This window comes from Corvus hawaiiensis, chromosome 5 (assembly GCF_020740725.1).
Source record: "Corvus hawaiiensis isolate bCorHaw1 chromosome 5, bCorHaw1.pri.cur, whole genome shotgun sequence".
Lineage (NCBI taxonomy): Eukaryota > Metazoa > Chordata > Aves > Passeriformes > Corvidae > Corvus > Corvus hawaiiensis.
In genome coordinates this window covers 15,733,316-15,752,958 of record NC_063217.1, presented here as the reverse complement: position 1 = coordinate 15,752,958, position 19,643 = coordinate 15,733,316, and the positions used below count along the sequence as shown (strand labels likewise).

At 39.5% G+C, this 19,643-nt stretch overlaps 1 protein-coding gene across 3 annotated transcripts in view; it reads left to right on the top strand.

Annotated features, from left to right (window-relative positions):
• The first annotated feature begins 2 nt into the window (after nt 1-2).
• The window catches only part of FBXL5 (F-box and leucine rich repeat protein 5), a 33,957-nt gene continuing 14,316 nt past the window's right edge, over nt 3-19,643 (top strand). Inside the window, exons 1-6 of one of the 3 annotated variants that reach the window (XM_048303988.1) lie at nt 3-165; nt 11,442-11,657; nt 13,459-13,554; nt 14,348-14,531; nt 16,780-16,962; nt 19,341-19,466. In XM_048303988.1, coding sequence (XP_048159945.1) covers nt 28-165; nt 11,442-11,657; nt 13,459-13,554; nt 14,348-14,531; nt 16,780-16,962; nt 19,341-19,466 — 943 coding nt within the window. In that variant the 5' untranslated portion in view covers nt 3-27. Of the gene's footprint in view, nt 166-622; nt 646-11,441; nt 11,658-13,458; nt 13,555-14,347; nt 14,532-16,779; nt 16,963-19,340; nt 19,467-19,643 lie in introns of those variants that run through there. The other 2 variants (XM_048303990.1, XM_048303989.1) reach the window with 2 other exon arrangements.

The following is a 19,643-nucleotide window of genomic DNA, read 5'->3' as shown; positions in this document are numbered from 1 at the left end:
CGCGGGGCGGGCGCACGCGCGGTGCGGATGCTCGCGCCGCCGTTCGCGCCGCCGTTCGCGGCGCGGCTCCATGGGGAGAACATGGCTCCCTTCCCCGAGGAGGTGGACGTGTTCTCCGCCCCGCACTGGCGCATGAAGCAGCTCGTGGGGCTCTACTGCGACAAGGTAGCGGGCCGGGGCGGCCCCCGCGCCGCTGCCCCGGGGCGGGCGGGAGGGTTTGGGGAGTGCGCAGCTGTCAGCGCCCCGGCCCCGCCGGTAACTTCTGCGCTGCGCTGCCGCGGGGCTCCCGGGCCCCTCCCGGGCTGCCGCTGCCGCTCCCGGGCTGCGCCGGGCCGGGGCTGCCCGCGCTGCCGTGCTGGGCCGGCCGGCGGGCGCCGTGTTGCGCTCCGCCCGGCGCTGAGGGGCGGCGGTGCCGCGCAGGGAGCGCGCAGGGAGCGCGCCGCCCGCCCCGCCGCCCCGGGCAGCCCGGCAGAGCCGCCCGCGGGCCTGGCGCTCCCGGGGCGGGCGGCGCGGCCCGGCCGGGTTTGTCGATCAGCCGGGCTGGGCACGGGCGCGGGGCGTGCTGCCCACTCACGGTCTGCCAGGGACCCTGCTTGCGGTTCTGTGCACAGCGTTCAGCTGGTGAGCGGCTTAAAGATACTCTAGGTATGCTCTTTTATTTTGCTCGTGGGCAAAAGTAGTTTTTATTCTTGCATCAGGGTAGTTAAGTAATCAAGGCTGGTGTGTCACCTGAAAGGCAAACTTCTCTGCAGCAGCTTTGAGTGTTGTGGGAGGGTTTTGGGCAAATACTTCACAGCCAGCACTCCTACTGAAAGAAGTTGTGCCTCCCATCTTCGGGCATAAATGCCTGTTTGGAGAACCAGATTGGCTACAGACATTTAAAAGAGGGGTGAAGTTACATGAGAGGCAGTTATAATAGCTTACTGCTGCTAGCAGCATGGAAAGTTCATGCTTCCTTCCCGATTTCCACATGCTACTTTTCACTGTTCTGGGATTCACCAGGTCCTTTTGTGAGCCTGTTCCATTTGCTAATAGTTAAAGAAGACCTAGAGTTGTTCTTTGCGGGTTTTGCTAACTGAACAGGCTGAGCACAGGATCTAGGGGGAGGAGAAGGGGAGACCTTGTGTAGTTTCTTTCACTTTGCCTTTCATCTGAGCATACATTTGCCATCAACTTAATCTGTGGCGGCAGAAAAATTTGTGATCTCATAACAGAGCGGATTTTATTTGAATGGAAACAAACACCTGGGGCTCCTCACTGACCCCTGGTAGCCGTTTCAGCATGTTGTAGACAGCAGCTGAACAAGTTTCATTTAAACCTCCAGATCTTGTAGTCATTCGGGTTTTATTCCTAGAGAGGCATTTTTGTCACTTTTATTGAGCCTCCCACAAAGTTTTGACCAAATTTACCATGCCTGATAAAACTACCTAGGGAGCAATTACTGGTTTTCCTAAGTATTAGAAAATTTGATTAAAACTACCTACTTTGTAATGTTCATAACCTTTCATTTTCTAGCAGTTTTTATACAGGAATTTGCTTGCTCTCTTTTTCCTTTGAAGAAGTGCAAGAATGAAGGAATGGCACTTTTTTTTAAAGCATTCAATTTTGCATGCTTTAACCCTGTTTCAGAACTTGAGGTCTGTGACTTTTATAATGGTAGCTTTGCACCAGAAAAACTTCCAGATTGTTTTTGAATTTTCTTCTTGTATGATTGAGATGCTGTAATTAGATAAGACTGTAGTTCTGCTTACATGGCAAATATAATCTCCAAAGCCATGCTCTTTATAAGTTTTGTTTGACCTTGAGGGTTGTTTTATTTTGTGAATTGCATGTTACCTGTGTTCATTGGGTTCCCTGTACACTGTAGTTGCTGCTAGTGTCTGAATTAAGTAAATTCCGCCACATCTTAGCGAGGGTGAAATGGGCTCATCCGTGCTTTGCTTCTCAGGAGAACGATTCTGATGTTTCCGATGGATAAAGTATGTAGACACTTAAATAATCCTTTAGGACAGAGACACACAGTTTAGTTTGTTCTTCCAGGACTTCGTGTGAGACAGAACAGTAAATTGGACATTAAAGCTGTTTGTTGCTTTAGGAAGGTTATCTTACTTTTTTAGTTGTTGCTAGCAAAGGTCTCACTGTACCTTTGCTGTGTTCTTAAATGGCATTTTTACCTGTGTTGTATACAGTGCCCTGGACTTGGATAATAACAGTAAGTAGAATTATGTTTAGTAAGGAAATCCACACTGTTATCAAATCTGTCTCCTACTCTGATGATAAGAAAATTCGTTAAGTGCTCTGAGGATGTCCCCCCTGTAGGTAGTGGAGTGCTACAGCAGACAGTCTTTATAGCTAAAATGCTTGTCCTGATGCCTGACGTCATCTTTGCTACAAATAGAGCAGATTCTGTTTTCCCATCTCTAGTGAACCTCTTCGTTTTCAGAAAGATCCTGTGCTGATTTGCAATTGTAGCCGTGTCCTCCATCTTAGTTATGTGTTCTCTGGCTTAAGCAAACAGATTCATTTTACTTCATTATGTGGGTCACGCTTGCTGTACCTCAGCGTACTTGTTGCTTTTGTCAGGACTAAGCTGCCATTCTCTTACAGTTTAAGCCATCTGACTGCTGCTGTTACGGCTGCCTGCCTCTCTTGCTCCCATCAGCGCTTGAAGTGACTCACAAAGGCTCTAAACCGGCAGAAAACATTTTTTTTTGAAGCGGGGTAGGTTTTCTGTTGATGTAGTGCTGCCAGCAACCACTGGTCAGATCAGTACTAAAGCCAGTGGGAGGCAGAGAGTGGGACTGTGACAGCCAGCAGCTAGATTGACTGAAGCTACGGTGAAACCTCAGCCTAATTATGTCTGTGTTTTCCTGAAATCTTGTGCAGAATGGGACAATGCTGGTACCGAGTAGAGCAGATTTGTTGTTCTGCAGTCTTTTTTTAACAGCAGCATATTCTCTTTGTGCTTCTCTAATCCCATGCTTCTCTGAGGACTGATGCTTGAATTCCCTTTCATTTTTGTCATTAGACTCCTATCCTATATGTAGCAGTACGCACTGTCCAAGTCAGTATGCTGATGTCCAATGAGGCAGTTCCTGTTGTCGCATTATGGTCTTGTGTTTTCTGCACTCGAGAATGTGCCACTTGTGTATTACCAGCTTTTCTAGCTGTGCCTGAAAGTGTTGTATGTGTCATGAACAAGGCAACACAGATTTCAGCTAATAATGAAAATCCCATTTTGGTTTGGCTGGACACTGGTAGCTTGGGTTTGAGAGCACTGTTTGCAAGTGCTTGAGCTACCCTGCAATTTCCTGCAGACTCAGTTAGTTTGCTGTAAGCCAAAACAGTACCAAAAACTGTAGAGAAATCATGATCTGTAACATGTATCATTTTCCTTTTAAGTAGTTTGGTTATCAAAAGGAAGTCAGATTCTTTTTTCTAAACAAATCTGTGCTGGCCAATTGTTACTTCTTAGAGTTTCAGGATCGGGACTACTCAAGTAACAAGACTGTGGGCTATGTACAGACTGCGATTAAATTTTGGCTAGGCCTTCCCCAGAAACAAGACAGCTGATCTTTCAGGGTGGGATTTCAAACTTCCTGCTCTCTTGTGGAGTTACTGCAGCCAAGGCATGTTTTCAAATCTTTGTGTTACAGAATTGCCTAGCAAGTTTAGAGTGCATTAGGAACCAGAAAAATGGCTGCACTCTTAAATGCTGTAATGCAGTTAGTTATCTGTGTTTGATGACTTGTTCTCATGTCTTTGTCTGCGTCTCAAAACTAGTGTGAGACTTCATACTGTGACTGAGTGGATGTAGTAACTGGCTGCTGCTGGAAGGGTTAATTGCTGATGATATCGTTTGTGCTTGTCTGGCACCTTGATGAGCAGCTAGTTCATCTAAAGGACTGAATCGAAAGGTGATTCAGTAGAACTGGCTCACTAAGAGGTCAAACAAGCTCCAGAACCAGATTGTCAGTATGGGAGAAGGGAACAGGATGAACCGTGGCAGGGGGGAACAGCTGCCTTAATAACTCAGCTTTATTGTGAAACCTTTGCATGTTTGAGCAAAAACATCTAAAGTCCTTCTTTTGTTTGCCTGATTCCAGTCTCCTGTGATCTCATCTTTCTACAAAAGATTTCTGCAGTTATTTCTCATGGTTCAGTAATTTGGCTGGTTCTTCTTGGAAATTTGGATCAATTTTTTCATATTCTACTTACTTGAACACATTGAACTTGCATAAATATTTAACTAGTATTTTTCTTTTCTAGTCCACACTTCTGACTCTTTGCTAAAAATTAATTGCCATAAATACTTTTCCTAATTAATTATTTCATGAAGACTTGAGCAAAGAAGACATTGTTTTGCTGTTGTCATCTGCCTTTCCTGTTAAATAGTTGGCTGAAAGTATCACTTTTCTTCTCTTATAATCTGTGTTCTCTGTCCTCCTAGTTTGAAATCTAAATGCTGTTCTGTTCAACTTACCTGCAGTCAAGTGTTCTTGTTTTTTGGGTGGGTTTTTTGGGGGCTTTTTGTAAGATTGTTTTCAAAACTTCTGTACACCTAGAAAGTATCTTTTGATAACATGCATTTCTCTTTAATCTTTGTTGATTCTCTTCCTTGCATTCTTTGGCTTCTGCTGAAGAGAATTTTCTTGTGTTAAATTGGTGATTTTCTTATGTCATCTGTAGTATGATGAACTGTTTAGGAGTGAAAAACACTCCCGAGTGAAGTTGTTTTGGCATTGTAAAGCATTGGACAGGGCATTTATATGACCACGTTAAGATCACACTTTTTGTGGCAGCCAGGGGGACTGATATCTGAGAAACTGGACCAATTATTAACTTAGGACTTACTGTTTCAAAGTGAAATGTTTTTCCCTTGATGCCCTTGAGAACAGAAAATGCCTGTTCCAAGAAGATAAGTGTATCTGTGTTTCTAATAAAAAAAATGCTGTTAAAGCATTCATTCTTCTCTTGAAATCCCTTTTCAATATTTCAGTACAGTGCCAGTGTTGTTTCAAATAAGTGTGTGTTGATTTAGAAATTCATAGTATTTGGTTATTCCCAATTAATGTTCTGTAGCATTGAGCATCTGCCTTCACCTATGTTTAGAATGAAAGAGCTACTTGAGATGTTTAGTCCTAGTAAGTCTGCAAATGGTGGGCTATGCTGTCACTGCAGGCAAAAGATGGAAGGAAATTTCTTCCTTGTGTGGAAGGAAATTAAATCTCCTCATTAGCATCCTGAAATAGGCAAGCAATTTGTTGTCCATGTCTTATTTCATCAAGGGCCGTACCAGTTATCTTTCCATCTTACGTTATGGATGCTGAATATGTGCTTTAAATATCTACATTTTAAAATAAATGTATTTTAAGTGCCACAGGAGGTCTGAAATGGGGGACAACAGTGATAAAATGTGTTTGGAGTTTTATTGAGGCTCTTCAGACCTGCATAGCAATTTCACTCCCTTTTTCAGGACACTCTTAGCACTTGTTGCTATCTTCTCACCATTTCTTTAATTTTGTCTATTGAAACACCTATTTTTTCTTACTTACCAGATGCTTTTATATCTTTTTTGCCTTCATAAGAAAAACCTGAGGGTATTTTCTTGTGCCAGACATGGTAGCAGTTTTTTCTCCAAGTAATTGCTCATTAACTGTTTTTGCCCTTGCATTGTATGAAAAAAGTTTTCTGTTCACCCTTCACATAGTGCTCTGATCTTTCATCCTCTCTCCCAGTCTGCTCTGGAGAGCAGAAACAACCCACCTTTGTCCGTCTCTGCTTTAAGAAACAATTTATTCTCTCACATTCAGTGTTAAAAAAAAAAAAAAAAGAAAGAAATTGACCCCTTCTAAAAATCCAGGAACTGTAATCAGAGTGTATCAGTGTTAGTACAGGTTTTGAGGTTTTGTGCAGCTATCCTAGAATATGCTTTAACTGATTAAATAGTGCAAGCTGTAATTCTTGAGAGACTTGGCTTTTTGCTTTTGCAGTTAGTGCCCAAGATGAGTTAAACGGGGGTGGTGAATTTTTCCAATGTCTACCTTTGTGTTAGGAAATTGTAGTGAGACTGATACAAAGGTGCAAAGACATTTTTGCTGTGGTTCTGTTTAATGAGTTACTGCAGTGGGAGATTTCTCTTTTGGGACTTCAGGTACGACCTCACAGAAGGCTGGAAGACCAGGTCTTAGTAGGAGCCTGTATCCTTGAGGATATAAAACAGGAAAGAGGTCTTCCATGGCATCTAGAATAGTGTGACACAGATAGATAAGTAACAGCATAGTTGCAAGTGTTCATCATGCTTTTATTCAAGGCCCTCATAGCTCATATATTTAGTAGATTTTTAATTGGTTTTAAATTTTTTATTATTTCTGTTTCTTCTCTACAGACCTGGTGACAGCCTTTGTTCTTCTATCCTTGGTAGACTTCTACCTGTGGAAGTCACATGGTGGAGGAGGCTTAGCTAATTTTATCAGTGCTTCCTGAGCTGTGCTTTCTACTGTGAACCCCAAGGGGATCTGACACTTGTAGCAATTGCATCACTGAAAATCTTGATCGAGTTAGTCCCATGTTGTTATTCATATCTCATTGTGAAATGCTCTTCATGATTCAAAACCTCATCTATAGGTGTTCATTAGACAAAATTGACTGTGGCTGTAGTACAAGACAGTAATATGGAAGACACCAGTAAAAATGGAAATACAATAGGTTTTTTCATTGTTCCCTTATGCTTGGCATTTATCAGCTTGATGTTAGCCTTTGAAAATAGAATATGAGGTTTTACCTTCCCTGTTGCTAGTGTTCTTTGAAAACAAAATAATTTTGTGTGCCTGAATCTTTGAGTTAGTATAGTGTTTGTTGATTGATTTTGGTTTGTGCTTTGTTTGTTTGTTTTGTTTGATTAGTTGGGTTTTTTGAAAAGCTATTTCAAGATTTTAGTGATGCTGCAAAACAACTGAGAAGATTACACAGGACAGGGTTGCGTAGGGAAGACAACAGAAAGAAGGGCATTTGAAAGCTTTGAATTTCTTGTTGAGTTCTGCCATATCCTGTCCTTCCTGCCTAACTAATTGCTATTATTTTGGGTTGACCCATTTCCAGGAAAAGTGCCCAGGGTAGAAAACTGATTCTCCCCTGATTTAGGCTTCATACACATGAACAGGGAGTGGGAAGCAGTTTAGTTAGTTCCCTTAATGTTCACCTCGTATACCTTTACGTATGAGAGCAAGCCAAGGAGAGGTGACACTGAGGACGGTCATTCTCTTGGCTAGGCTACCTTGGCACCCGAGTTCTTCCTTGGGGACAGTATAAACTGAGCTTCTTGTGGGTTCCTAAATAAGACATGGCTTGTAACTGGGCATTAGTAGTGCTCCAGCCAGGTGAAAAATGAGCCCAGTAAAAGGCACAGCTCCTCCCTGGATTAGTACACCAGATGGGTTCATCTTGCAGCTGCATAATTGCTACCACATATTCCAGGGAAGCAGCAGGAATGTACAGTTAGAGGCAGGGCTGCTCCTTCTGTGTGTTTCCTCCTCCATCCCCATGCCCTAATTTCCAAGCAGATTAAGTACAACATGAAACTGCATGCTCTTGGTGTTGACACAGGCGCACCTTGTTATGGTCTTTGTTCCTCCATTTTCTTGTGCCTGAAATTGAGATAATACCTCTGCAGAGTCCGGGTTTGTCCTTTGAATTTTAGTGCTATTGCATATGCGGAGTGCTAATACATAAAAATGTAACTGGGAGAATACATAGCTGACTAGTAATGCCTGCTGCTTTTTCTTCTGGTGCTGTTCTATTCTAAAAATCATTTGGTTTATTTTATGGAATCATAGACTAGCATCATAGACTGTATTGAGTCAGAAGGGACCCATCAGGATCATCGAGTCTAACTCCTGTCCCTGTGCAAGAATTCCAACCCGGAGAGTCACACCATGTGCCTTACAGTATTGTCCAAAAGCTTCTTGAGCTCTGTCAGGTTTGGTTTTGTGACCACTTCCTTGTGGAGCCTGTTCCAGTTGCCAACCACTTTGTGGGTGAAAAACTCTTTTCTGATATTTATCCTGGTATCTTTTTTCTTTTAATCAGAACGGTCTACCAGCTCTATAATGAAAAGTATTTTACTGTTTTTTAAATTAGTTTTAAATCTGCTGAGTTAACTGGTGTTAGAAATCGACATTGATTATCAGGAATATTATGTCTTTTATTTCACATCCTGTTGCTATCGGCTGATTGTATAAGTCTTAATGTGGTTATACATGGAAAGCAGAATATAGAGGAATGGTCTGTCAAAAATGTTACTTGTGATGACACATGAAAAAGAACAACAACTAATCAAGAAGACCAGGAAGAAAAAAATGTCTTCAGTTCTTTTTAGATTCCAGACCGAATTTTTAACGCTAGTGGTTGTTCAGAATTCAGGTGCTGATAGGGAAAACCTTCATTTGAAATTAAGCGGTTTGTGAATTTGTAGCCACATTAAACTTTTAAACCTTGAGAAATTACTCCATTTTAAATTTGTGAAATCTGTTGGGAGAGTAGAAAAATCAAATTTTCCTCTCCTATTCTCCTTCCTCATATTTTGTAGTTTTCCAGCTTGTAGTTGGGAATAGAGATACTTGTAACTGGGAAAGTTAGCAAGCAGCATAAACTTTGCTTACTGCTGTGGTAGTCTGATAAGGGCAGTGTACTTTTTCTTTATTCCTCTTTGCTGCTTTCTCCTTGTTGGTTCATAGTATGCTTGGATATTTTTAAGGAAGAAGCAAACATTTTTCACTCATTAAATGTATTTTTGGCATAGTTAGTAGGAAAAAACTGTTTCAGTTTACTCACCGTAAACTAATGTTACTGGAAAATTAATTTTCTTCTTCTAAGAAGATATTTTTCCACATTGACACATGTGTAAAACACTTCCAGAAACCAAATTAAATACTGTGTTTTGATTGGTGATTTAATTAGCATTCTTGAGCTTCCTTATTTATTCACAACCGTGTGGATAGAAATGTCTCTGTCTTCATCAGACAGAAAGTTTTCATTTCTTTAATGAAAGCGCTAAAGGCACAAGGGAGATGGAAGAGTTGAATGTGGAGTTTTTTCAGTTGAGTGTCATGAACGTGAAACACTGTCTAAATAGCAGTTGCTGTTAATACTGTTCTTAAAGCACAAAAATTAAACAGTGTCTTTCAGTAAGGAAAGATGGGTGTTTGCTACAAGTCTGTACATTCATCTTGTTAATGGCTCTGTTATAGTCCAGTGAGTTAGAGACTCAACTAAAACTGGCATGTGATTGTCTGACCTACAAAGATTTTTCATGCCTGGCTATGCTTTAATTGCATCATTTATTTTCTTTTAATAAAGGTTTAATAAATAAAGTTAGTACTCCATTTAAAAGCTCCTGGCTACTTCTAGACTGTGCCTGCATCAGCCATAGGTCTCTGAAATGTTTCAAACAGACTTTACAATACAAAGGACTGACTGTTGTTTGGACAGTTGCTCAGGCTGTTTGGATTATGAATAATTCTTAAATTTCAGGAGCCACCAAAACTGTTGCTCTTGTGGTACTGCTCCTCAATTAGAGTTTGCATTCCAAACACAGAACCAATTGTACTGTAATGTACAGCTGTTTAAATGTAATGTCTTCAGAAGCGCAGAAAGCTCCCAAGTATCTTGAGCACTGGTGGCTGTGGTTTAGCGTGGTGTATTTTAAGCCTGTTCAGGGGTCTCACGTGCACTGTGCTTTATATTTTTGATGAGTCAACAAAACTCTCTAATACAGTCCATTTCCTCCCCCTTGCCATTCTTTGAGTTTGGGGGTGTGTGGTTTTCTTCTTGCACTACTAAACTCCTGCACTAGTTTTCCTTGTTAGAGCTGGTGAAAAGTGGACCTCAGAATGGAGTAACTGCTGTCTGTTAATAGTTGTTAATGTCTTGGTCCCCCATCATGAGACTTCATCAGTCCTGGTAATGAAATTACAGATCTGACCAAGTGGCTTTGTTGCTAGGCTACCTGTCCTCTCAAAAACCAGTTGTTCTCAGCTTTGGCTGACCTTTTTGATACAGTGATTTCTGATTCAAGTATAGTTACTTAACTTCAGTATCCTCTCCGCAGTTCCTAGTCTGTTGGATATCTGCTGGAAGCCTCAGTAGCAGAGGTGAATATACAAGTGTTTCATGTTACAGTGGCTTCTATAACAATGCATTCCTAACGGATGTTCTTAAATTGCATACACAAAGAGTGTAGGGTAGAAATGGCCTTTGGAGCCAAGATCTTTTCCCGTTAGGGATACATAACAATGTATGCCTCAAATCCTAGCAGTGCGTTACAGACTTCAGTTTTTTTCTGACTTCTGTCAGTAGTTGGTCTAAAGTGTATTGGAAAAAAAACCCAAAAAACCCTCTTAAACTTCACCCTGTTTTCTCTCTCTTCTGAGGCTAAGCAAATTTGTCTTTCATAATGAGAGTCATGTTGCTCATATGTACAGCATGTAATGTACAGTATGTACAGCTGACTTGGAGTTGCATAAGGACTTGGCAGGTGTCCAGCGTGTTTCAGTTGCATTTTGCTGGTGGCTGCCAGGAAGTGGCAATGCAATGTCACAATGAATAAGTACATTTGGGGGTTTTTAATGAAAAAATGTTTTGCATATCTCAATTTGTAGTTGTTTTTGATGTAAGTATTATGTATGAATATGTATGTCTCAGATTCCTATTTCTTGTAAAACCTATAGATTCCAGAGTCTTCGTAGCTAAGCCATTTCTGAATATTCCGGTAGCTTGTTTTCTGAGTTGAAGTCTACTTTTAGAATGCTTGGTCTTGTATACTGCTGTGGATTGTGGTTCTTGAAGCTGCACATGGAGTAAAGCGTAAGAATGGAAAAGACCCTGTTTTTCTACATTCACCAAAGGAAAATACAGTTTTAACATGTATTGTTGCCAGCGGTGACTGTACACATGTAAAAATCGCCCTGTTGTATTACCTAGAACTTTGTGCTGTCTTGACTTGTTAGGTTTTGCTCCATTGTAAACCTTCTCTAACTGCTGATACAGTTTGTATTCACTGGTAGGACTCAGTATTCCTTGTGCATAATACATCCCGAAAGATGGGCTCAGAGGCCTATGTTAATGGCTTTTTGGTATGGACAAGAATGTGGATCTGGGAAAGGGGCTGAGCCTTTCAGTAATCTGCCAGGCTGGGGAGATTGCATTGACTTCTGCCAGGAAATCTATCTACATTTGTTTACCTCAGTGTTTCACAAGATTTGGTGTATGTTGCTTAAATACAACTTGATTTTACTGGCTTCATTTTATGTAAAAAGCTGAAGGTGTTTAGCTTTTATAAGTAAGGGGAGCGATGAATCCCTGGAGCTAATACCTGTTCTAAGGATTTCACTTGAGTTTGACATGATTTTCATTGGTTTTTTATGAACTTTTCTTTCTCCTAGCTTTCCAAGACCAACTTCTCCAACAACAATGATTTTCGGGCTCTGCTGCAATCCCTTTATGCCACATTCAAGGAATTTAAAATGCATGAGCAGATTGAAAATGAGTGTATCATTGGTTTGCTTCAGCAGCGTAGCCGGACAGTGTACAATGTGCACTCGGACAACAAACTCTCAGAGATGCTTAGCCTTTTTGAGAAAGGGTTAAAGAATGTAAAGGTAAGTAGACTATAAGAGAGATTTGTGACCTGAGGGAAACATGCTGTGATTACGTATTAGTTTGCCTTGACTCATCTTAATATTCTCTGTGAATAAACTAAGGAGGAAGAAGAAACATGTATGTTTTTTGGATACTTTCTAGTCTGAAACACAAATTCTTTTGCCATTCACCACAGTTACTAAATTTCTAGTAAAAATTCTTTTCAGAGATGTGTTTTCTGACAGATGCTCATCACTGTGTAATTGGAAGTGTTTTGGAGAGACAGCATGGAAGTTTCAAATATAGAGGCTGTTTTGCTAACTGGTCAGACGTTTCTGGCTATAGAAATAATGCGATTTTACTTTGTTAGGAAACCTTGAGGGTTTTTTTTTTTTTTGTGGTGCACAGTTTTGTACTATTGTCAGAAATGGAGTTGATTCCCAGACTTGCAAAACCAGCATTGTTTTATTCTGTGAGTCATGTACTCCTTCCAGTAATCTGTAGGTCAGCAGTCCTGTTAATGATCCAGTCGTCAAGGAACTCTAAATATTTTTTCTCCAGCTGGCTTTTTTGACAGTGACTTAGATATAAGTTCTTCTCCAGTAGAAGTCTTCTTGAATTCTTCCATGTCTTTCTCTTGGGGTACCCAGCTCAACTCCCTCTTCCTGCCCCTAAGAACTAGAGTCTCCAGTAGTCATTTGACATCCCATGTTGCATTTCTAGTATGTGTGGTCCAGATTTTCAGTAAGGAAAATACCAAATGTGCAGTTGATTGACTCCATTTTACCATCTACACTTGGTTTTGACCTGGGAACGTTACAAATAATTTTTTCCCTACGCATGATAAACTTTAAATTTTATCTTGTGCCCATTAATGAAACAAGAAATGAAGGAAAGTGGAAGAGGGCAATTTAACACTTGGCTTTGTGTTACACCTTCTCTGATAGGATGCTAGTGTTATTCTGTTACTTCATTTTTTAAGTGTGCAAAACCAGATTTCTTTAGTTCTCTTTAGATATGTTAACTTTAGTTAATGTTTACCTATTTTTAGGGAGTGATTAGTTTAATTTAAACTGATGGCTTAAGCTTGTCTCGGTAGTAGTCAGGGTTTCTTGATGTTGTAGAAGTTTGAAAAGAAAAACAACATTTACAGTAAGAGTTAGGAGGAACTTCAGTATGTTGCAATTACTGGGCAGATTTCAGAACCAGCTTCTTATTGCTAACTCAGAGAGTAAGCTAACAAATTGTTACATGAGGTTGGTTTAACTTGAATGTTTAAATGTCAGTTACATCTTTATTATTTAAGAGTTCTTTCAATTTCCAAAGTAAAAATCTCTACAGCATGTCTGACTATAAATTTTGTTTCTAATTTGGAATTTAGAATTTTAGAATAACTAAGGTAAAATGCATTCAGTTAAAAGATGAAGTAGAACTGTTGTATCCTAGAATACTTCATATACAAACCATACAAATACTTAAATTAGTCTGTTACTACTTTGTACTTTGTGTGAGATTGTAGATTGGCAGATTTCAGTCTTTGCTCCAAAGTAAAAATAGGATTAGATAAATGAATTCATATATGCTAAGAAAATAAGTTGGAATCAGGCAGGAAGGGAATACTTTTCTCTGCCTGTTAACAGGCCAGTACAGAATGTCAGCGTCATTAAGTAAACACGTTCTTACCATGAAATAGAGCAAACCTACTGCATGCATGGGAAGGGCATAATGGGCTTTCCTTTGAACCACTGCTTTATTGGACAGTTCAATCCTTGAAGGACTGGATGAGATCGGGTAACCATTTAGTCTTTGCTTTCTTCTCAGAATGAATATGAACAACTAAACTATGCGAAACAGCTGAAGGAGAGATTGGAAGCCTTTACCAGGGATTTCCTTCCTCATATGAAAGAGGAAGAGGAGGTAGGTAAAAATTTTCTTCAGATGTGATGGTGATCTTCCTTGGGATTTGGAACGACTAAATAGGGACAAATGGCTTAGAGGTTCATTGGTTTTTAAATTATATGTTTTTATTGCTATGCTAATTTGCATTCAGGACTATTGTGTCCTTGTTCAGTTCTCTGACTGGAAAGTGATGTGTTCTGAAACTGAATATGTTGGAAGTTTATGATGAAATTCTGATTCTTGAAAAAATTGATAACAAAAGTCCACTGTGGCTGGGATTTGTTTGCATCAAGTGGTTAAAATGGATATGTAGGAAAACTTAAATGAGAAAAGAGAGGTCCTGTAAACCAGTGCTTCATGACTCCAACTGACACTCCCAAACATCTTCTGACCTATATTTGAAACACAGACTAGTACTGCCAGTCTGATGATTTATGGGTATCCGAAAACTGGGAAGCATCTTCTGAAGTCTGTCCAAGGGAAATCTTTTCTCATGTTTTTGTTCCTTGCTACTTTGCCTTCCGTGTGAGTACCTTGATAAGTTATATAGATTAAGCAACTTGAATCCCTTCCCTTTTCTGGTGGGGAAAGCAATTAAAACAGCTTGCCTGATGCCGGCAGTGATCTGTTAGAAAGTAGAGGGTAAGAATTCAAAACTTCCATGGTCCTGTCCTTAGGTTCACTTACTGTATGACACATTTTACTTCGATAGAATTTGAAATGGGAAATTCTGTGTTGGCAGGTCTATGTAGCATTATTGACTATTTCTGTCAGCACCAGTTCTTTTTTTTTCCCCTTTTTCCTTTGTTAGGTTTTTCAGCCAATGTTGATGGAATACTTTACTTATGAAGAGCTGAAAGATATTAAGAAGAAAGTAATTGCACAGCACTGCTCACAGAAAGAGGCTGCAGAATTCAGAGGTCTCAGTAAGTGGAATCAAGCAGAAGAGCTTCAGAAGGTCTTTAAGTATTCTGTGGATGAGAAGGCAGATCAAGGTGAAGCATCTAATTAAAGTAACTTTCAAACGGCAGTTTTTATCTAAAAAGCCACACCAGTGGCATACCTAAAGTTATGTACAGGCAGAGCAGTTCTTTTAAAATGGGCATATCTGCAAACCAGTTTTGAAACTGGTTTCAGAAACTTTACTGTTTGATATGGGCATCTTGGCAGGTTGTAATGTAGATAGTACTTCACTGTTTACCTATTCTCAACCTTCTTCTGCTTCCTTCCCTCCCATGCTAATATTTGATACAGTAAACAGATGGAAATTGTAATTAACTTCTAATTTCACACTTCCATTGAAAGGATATTTTCTATTTGCAGACTCTGCATTTCATTCTTGGTTTTCAGGACAGCCTTGTAATCTTTTCCTGTTGATGTTTTAATAGCACAGAATAGTTAGCCAAGTGACAATATTTCAAATTAAAAGCATTCACCTTCCCAGCTCCATTCTCCAACTTTCCTGGGCCTCTCAGGAATGAGAAAGGAACTGTGAGTGTGGAGTAATGGAAGGGAATGAATCTGTGCAGCATGTGAATAGGTGAGATGAAATGTGTGTTCTGAAAGTGGATATTTATTTTGCATTTATCTCTAACTACCTTTTCTGGTGAAACTTAGAATAAATGGATAACTAATAAAGTACACTTCAGGCATGTTTTATCACTGCTGAGTCAGCCTAAGCTGTCAGTATTTACAGTTTTCACTATTAAAAAAAAAAAAAATTGATGCCCCAAGGAAGAGGAGTTATTGTACCAAAAGTGTAATGCTGGGGTGTGAGTCTGATACGTAGAGCGAGCTCTCATGACCTGAGTTTGTGATGTTGATAAGATGTGCTGCTCCTTTTAGAAAAACTTGACAAATTGCTCTGTAATCAGATTTTTTGGATGAAACTTGACTTCTCTGAACTACTCAGCTGGTCATTTTCTGCCCTCCAGGTGAAGCCTTCAGAAAAGATCATGGTCCATTCTGTGAAATAGTACTGAGTCTTAACAGATGTATGTGACAGACGTAGCTTTGTGGCATTACTTACTTGCTCTTAAATCCAGCTGGAATAGCAGTTTTGGAGCAGTAGTAATTCTGCAATCATTGTGTTTTAGACTTCAGGAGAGGAGAATATGTTGTGTCTTGCATTCATTTTTTAGAAAGGAAAGAAAATAACATAGCTTGCAGTCCTGTGCAGGCTTAACTGCATTTTCATGCAAAATTCTCTGTAACTTATGCAGCAACATGCTAGTGGTACAAATAAATACATTGATTCATCAAGTAAAACTGTAATTATATTTTTTGAAGTAGCAATAGCGTATCACATGGTTAAGTTTACATTATGCTCACTTTTGGAGCTTCTTAGACAAAAAAAAATCTGATGCTTCTCTCTCTGTGAAAGTTTTAGGTACTTTAGAAATAAAACCCCACTATTAGTAAAACCTGCTATTTCGAAGGACTCCTGAAAACTACTTCAGAAGTATTTTTTTTCAAGGAAATTGTTCTGAAACAAAACATTAAAAATCTCTTAAAACAGCAAAAGGCCTCACTAACCAAAGCTCTGAATTTCTTATTTTATATAGTTGGCAGCTCTCTTTGCAGTATGGCATTTAGGGAGAGCTATTGGAATAGTTCCTACTGCTGTCTGTTGAAGTATTAATTACAGTGGTCAAATTTTAGTCTCTAATCTAGTACTTAGTATTACTTTACAACCTGAATGGCTCATCACCATTCAGAAGTTAAAATTATCAATGCTAGTAGCTAAAGCTAGAAATAAAATTCAAGACAGCTGCAAGGAGTTGAGCATGAACTTTTCCATGTCCCAGTCAAGAGGCTGAGCGCTTCCAGCGAGAGTGGTCCCAGCTGGTAGGTTCCACGTGCTAGTACTATTTCCTGGGAATATGGCAAACCAGGTACAGATACCATCTGCAACAGAAGGCATTTTTCTTAAAGCATTTCATTTATAGCAGGTAATGCTTTCATCTTTCTGTAGTTGAGTAGCATTAATTTCCTTTTTTTTTTTGAATGAATGAGCCAGATGAGAAAGTGGGAAACAGAAAACTGAGCTGGTTTGTTGTTGTTGTTATTCAAGGTGTTGTTACAGTGAAAGCCTTTTAAAGCCAAACTATTACCTATCTTTAACAGCCGTTAAAATTTTTTCAGACACGTTCTTTTCATTGTTCTCATCAAAATGGGAGTTCCACTACTGTTACTAAAGCTGTGAGGCTGTGCTTCACTTAACACACACTTTCTGTATTTCAGAAACCGAAATAACAGGGCACACCACAAATATTACTAATCTCCCTCCTGAAGTAATGGTGACCATTTTCAGTTACCTTAACCCCCAAGAGTTATGTCAGTGTAGTCAAGTAAGCACTGAATGGTCACAGTTGGCTAAAACTGGATCTCTGTGGAAACATCTTTACCCTGTTCGCTGGGCCAGAGGTAAGTTCCATTTAGCTCCTTTGAAAGCACATCAATTATCAGAATTTTTGAGCCTCTAAAAAAGAGTGTTTTAGTATAGGTTGTCATATACAGTGAGCCTGACAGCTGAGCATGTGAGGTGTACCCTTCTGACAAGGATAGTGTCCTGAAACTTGATTAAATGTTAAAAATCCCTAAAACATACTTCCATCTTGTAGAAGTTAGAAACTAGAAGTTGTCTTGGTTGAAACTCATGAGTAGATTTTGTATCCAAACAGTTACCTAGTTTTACTGAGGTAAAAACCCCCATTTTTTGCTTGTATGAATGCTAATACTATGTTCACTTATACAATATCTGAATTATTTAAGAATCTAAGGAGTTTTGAATTATAAATGCTGCTGTTACACCTATAGTAAAATAATTTTCTTAGGTTACTAGGTAGAAATAAAATGCATAACTGCAGGAAGGAAGTTTAAAGTTAGTGGAGTTCTAATGTTCTCTCACAATCTAGTCTTTTTATATTCAAGCTTCAAAGAAAATGGAATGAATCTTTAGTTTTAGTATTGATTCTTTAGGTATATTACTTCAATAACTTCTTCTGCAGTAAGTGTTTTTTTATAACTTTTTTCCCCTCAAACTCTCCTGTTAATTAGAATTTCCTATTGAGAAGTGTGACTTTTGCAAAAGTACCTGTTCAAAAGACAAAATACTCTCTATTCCAATGAGGCCAGTTGCAAGTCATCAGAGTGTATTTGTTTGTAGCTTTATGTCCATATTTATGTGAGTATTAAAGAATCACTGGAGTATGGCACTGCAGGCTTCACAATGCTGCCACGTCAGTGTAGTTCAGTAAAAGGAGAAACTGTGCTGTTTAATAAGTTTTTGTATGCCTTTAAGATTTTAAGAGAGAAAGCTGTGTTTATATAACGTAGCTTTAGAGATACATAAAAACTAAAAACATCTTTCTGGCCAAACCTTAATGGCTTCTAAAATTTGTACAAGGTAGAGAGGAATCAAATAACTTTCTGGTCTGAATTACTTCTTTTTGTTTGGGTAAATCTTCCTGAAAACAGTAGTTTGGTTCCAGAGCTTCCAAAGACTGAGTAGAGAGGCTTCAAAATTCAAATTCTTAAATTTTCATTTGAAACATCATTGTCTTGATAATTCAGTGCTGCACACACACCAAAAAAAGATAATTAGCAACTGCTTAAAATAAGTGCTTCAAACCTGGTTTGGCACAACAGGAATCTGGTCTCATGACATACTGTTTGTACTACTACAGTTGTTTGTGCAGAAGTGCTCTAAACTGGATGGAAGCTTCTCAGGTGGGATTAACTGCCACAGGGAGGGGAAAAGAACTGTAGTTTTATGTAGGCTTAGTTAAATTTTTAACTTTTTTTTCCCCTCCTAGTACCCAGAAGGCTTCTGAGGCTTCTTATGTAATATGAAGATATTAAAGACAATGAGAAATGTTACCAAACACTTTTATGCCACAGTTGACAATGTTAGGATTTCATTGTCATTGTGTTATTCATATAAGAAACCTTGTTCTTTTAGATACTACTCAACAGAAGTTGCTCTTGCTTTAGGAGGAGTAGGGTTCCCCCCTGTGAGGTAGTAGAATAAGGTGGTTTGTTTTTCAGCATGTCTACATCGAGGGAGGCAGCAGAGCTGCTTATCCTGAGCCCAGCACTGCAATATACCCAAACTAGAAGTAAATTAGTGACTGTGCAGTAACCTTCAGGGGGAGGGTGTGCTCCACCAGCTAAAACAGCAGAGCTGTTGCTGATCTTCTCGTTCATCCAGATGTTCTGAAAAATGGTTGTGTATTGATTTGAGTCATACGTATGTTGTCAAGTACTGTGTAGTACTTAAGTAGGGTACCTACGGAATTCGGTTTTTGCGATCTCGGAGTTGTCATGTGCAGGGACTAAAACCAGGCTGGTTAACTGTTTATTTGTGATATTCCAGAGGAAAAGAGAGATGTCTGCAACCAAGTATTAACACTAAAAGCTGGTGATTAATTTATTTACCAGAACGAACTTGAGCACCTAGACAGTCCAAGTATTCCATGATTTTAACTTATTTTTGTGATTATATTGGTCTCTACTAAGTTAATAAGGACAGCAGGTGTATCTCAGAGAGGCATGATAGGCTATGAGTTCTGGGATGGTACTGAAACCATTGCAAGAATCTTTTGAAGCTTAAGGATAAAGCTCAGACAAAGAATTGTGTTAAGGTTTAGTCCAGCCTTAGTTCAGATGAATTCAGAATTCATTTATGTCTCTTAAATTAGGTCACAGTATACTGAAAAGTTATCAGTGCTGGTTTCTGCTGCGCTGAAAAATTTTTATTAACTTTTTTTCCTTCTTTTTTTTGGGGGGGTGGTGGTGAGTAGGTGATTGGTATAGTGGTCCTGCAGCAGATACTGAGACTGAACCTGATGAGGAATGGGTGAAAAATAGAAAAGATGAAAGTCGTGCTTTCCAGGAATGGGATGAAGATGCTGACATAGATGAATCTGGTAGGTAAAATTGATTTTGGTGTATTGGTTATTTTTTTCCTGAAGATGCCATAGCTATAAGGAACAAGTTGAGTGGAAAAAAAGGGGGATGGGGACTGGCAGGAGAGAAGCAGGCATCTGATTTTAATGACTGGAATTAATTTGTCTAGGAAAGAGCAAACATGAGGGCAGGTAGAG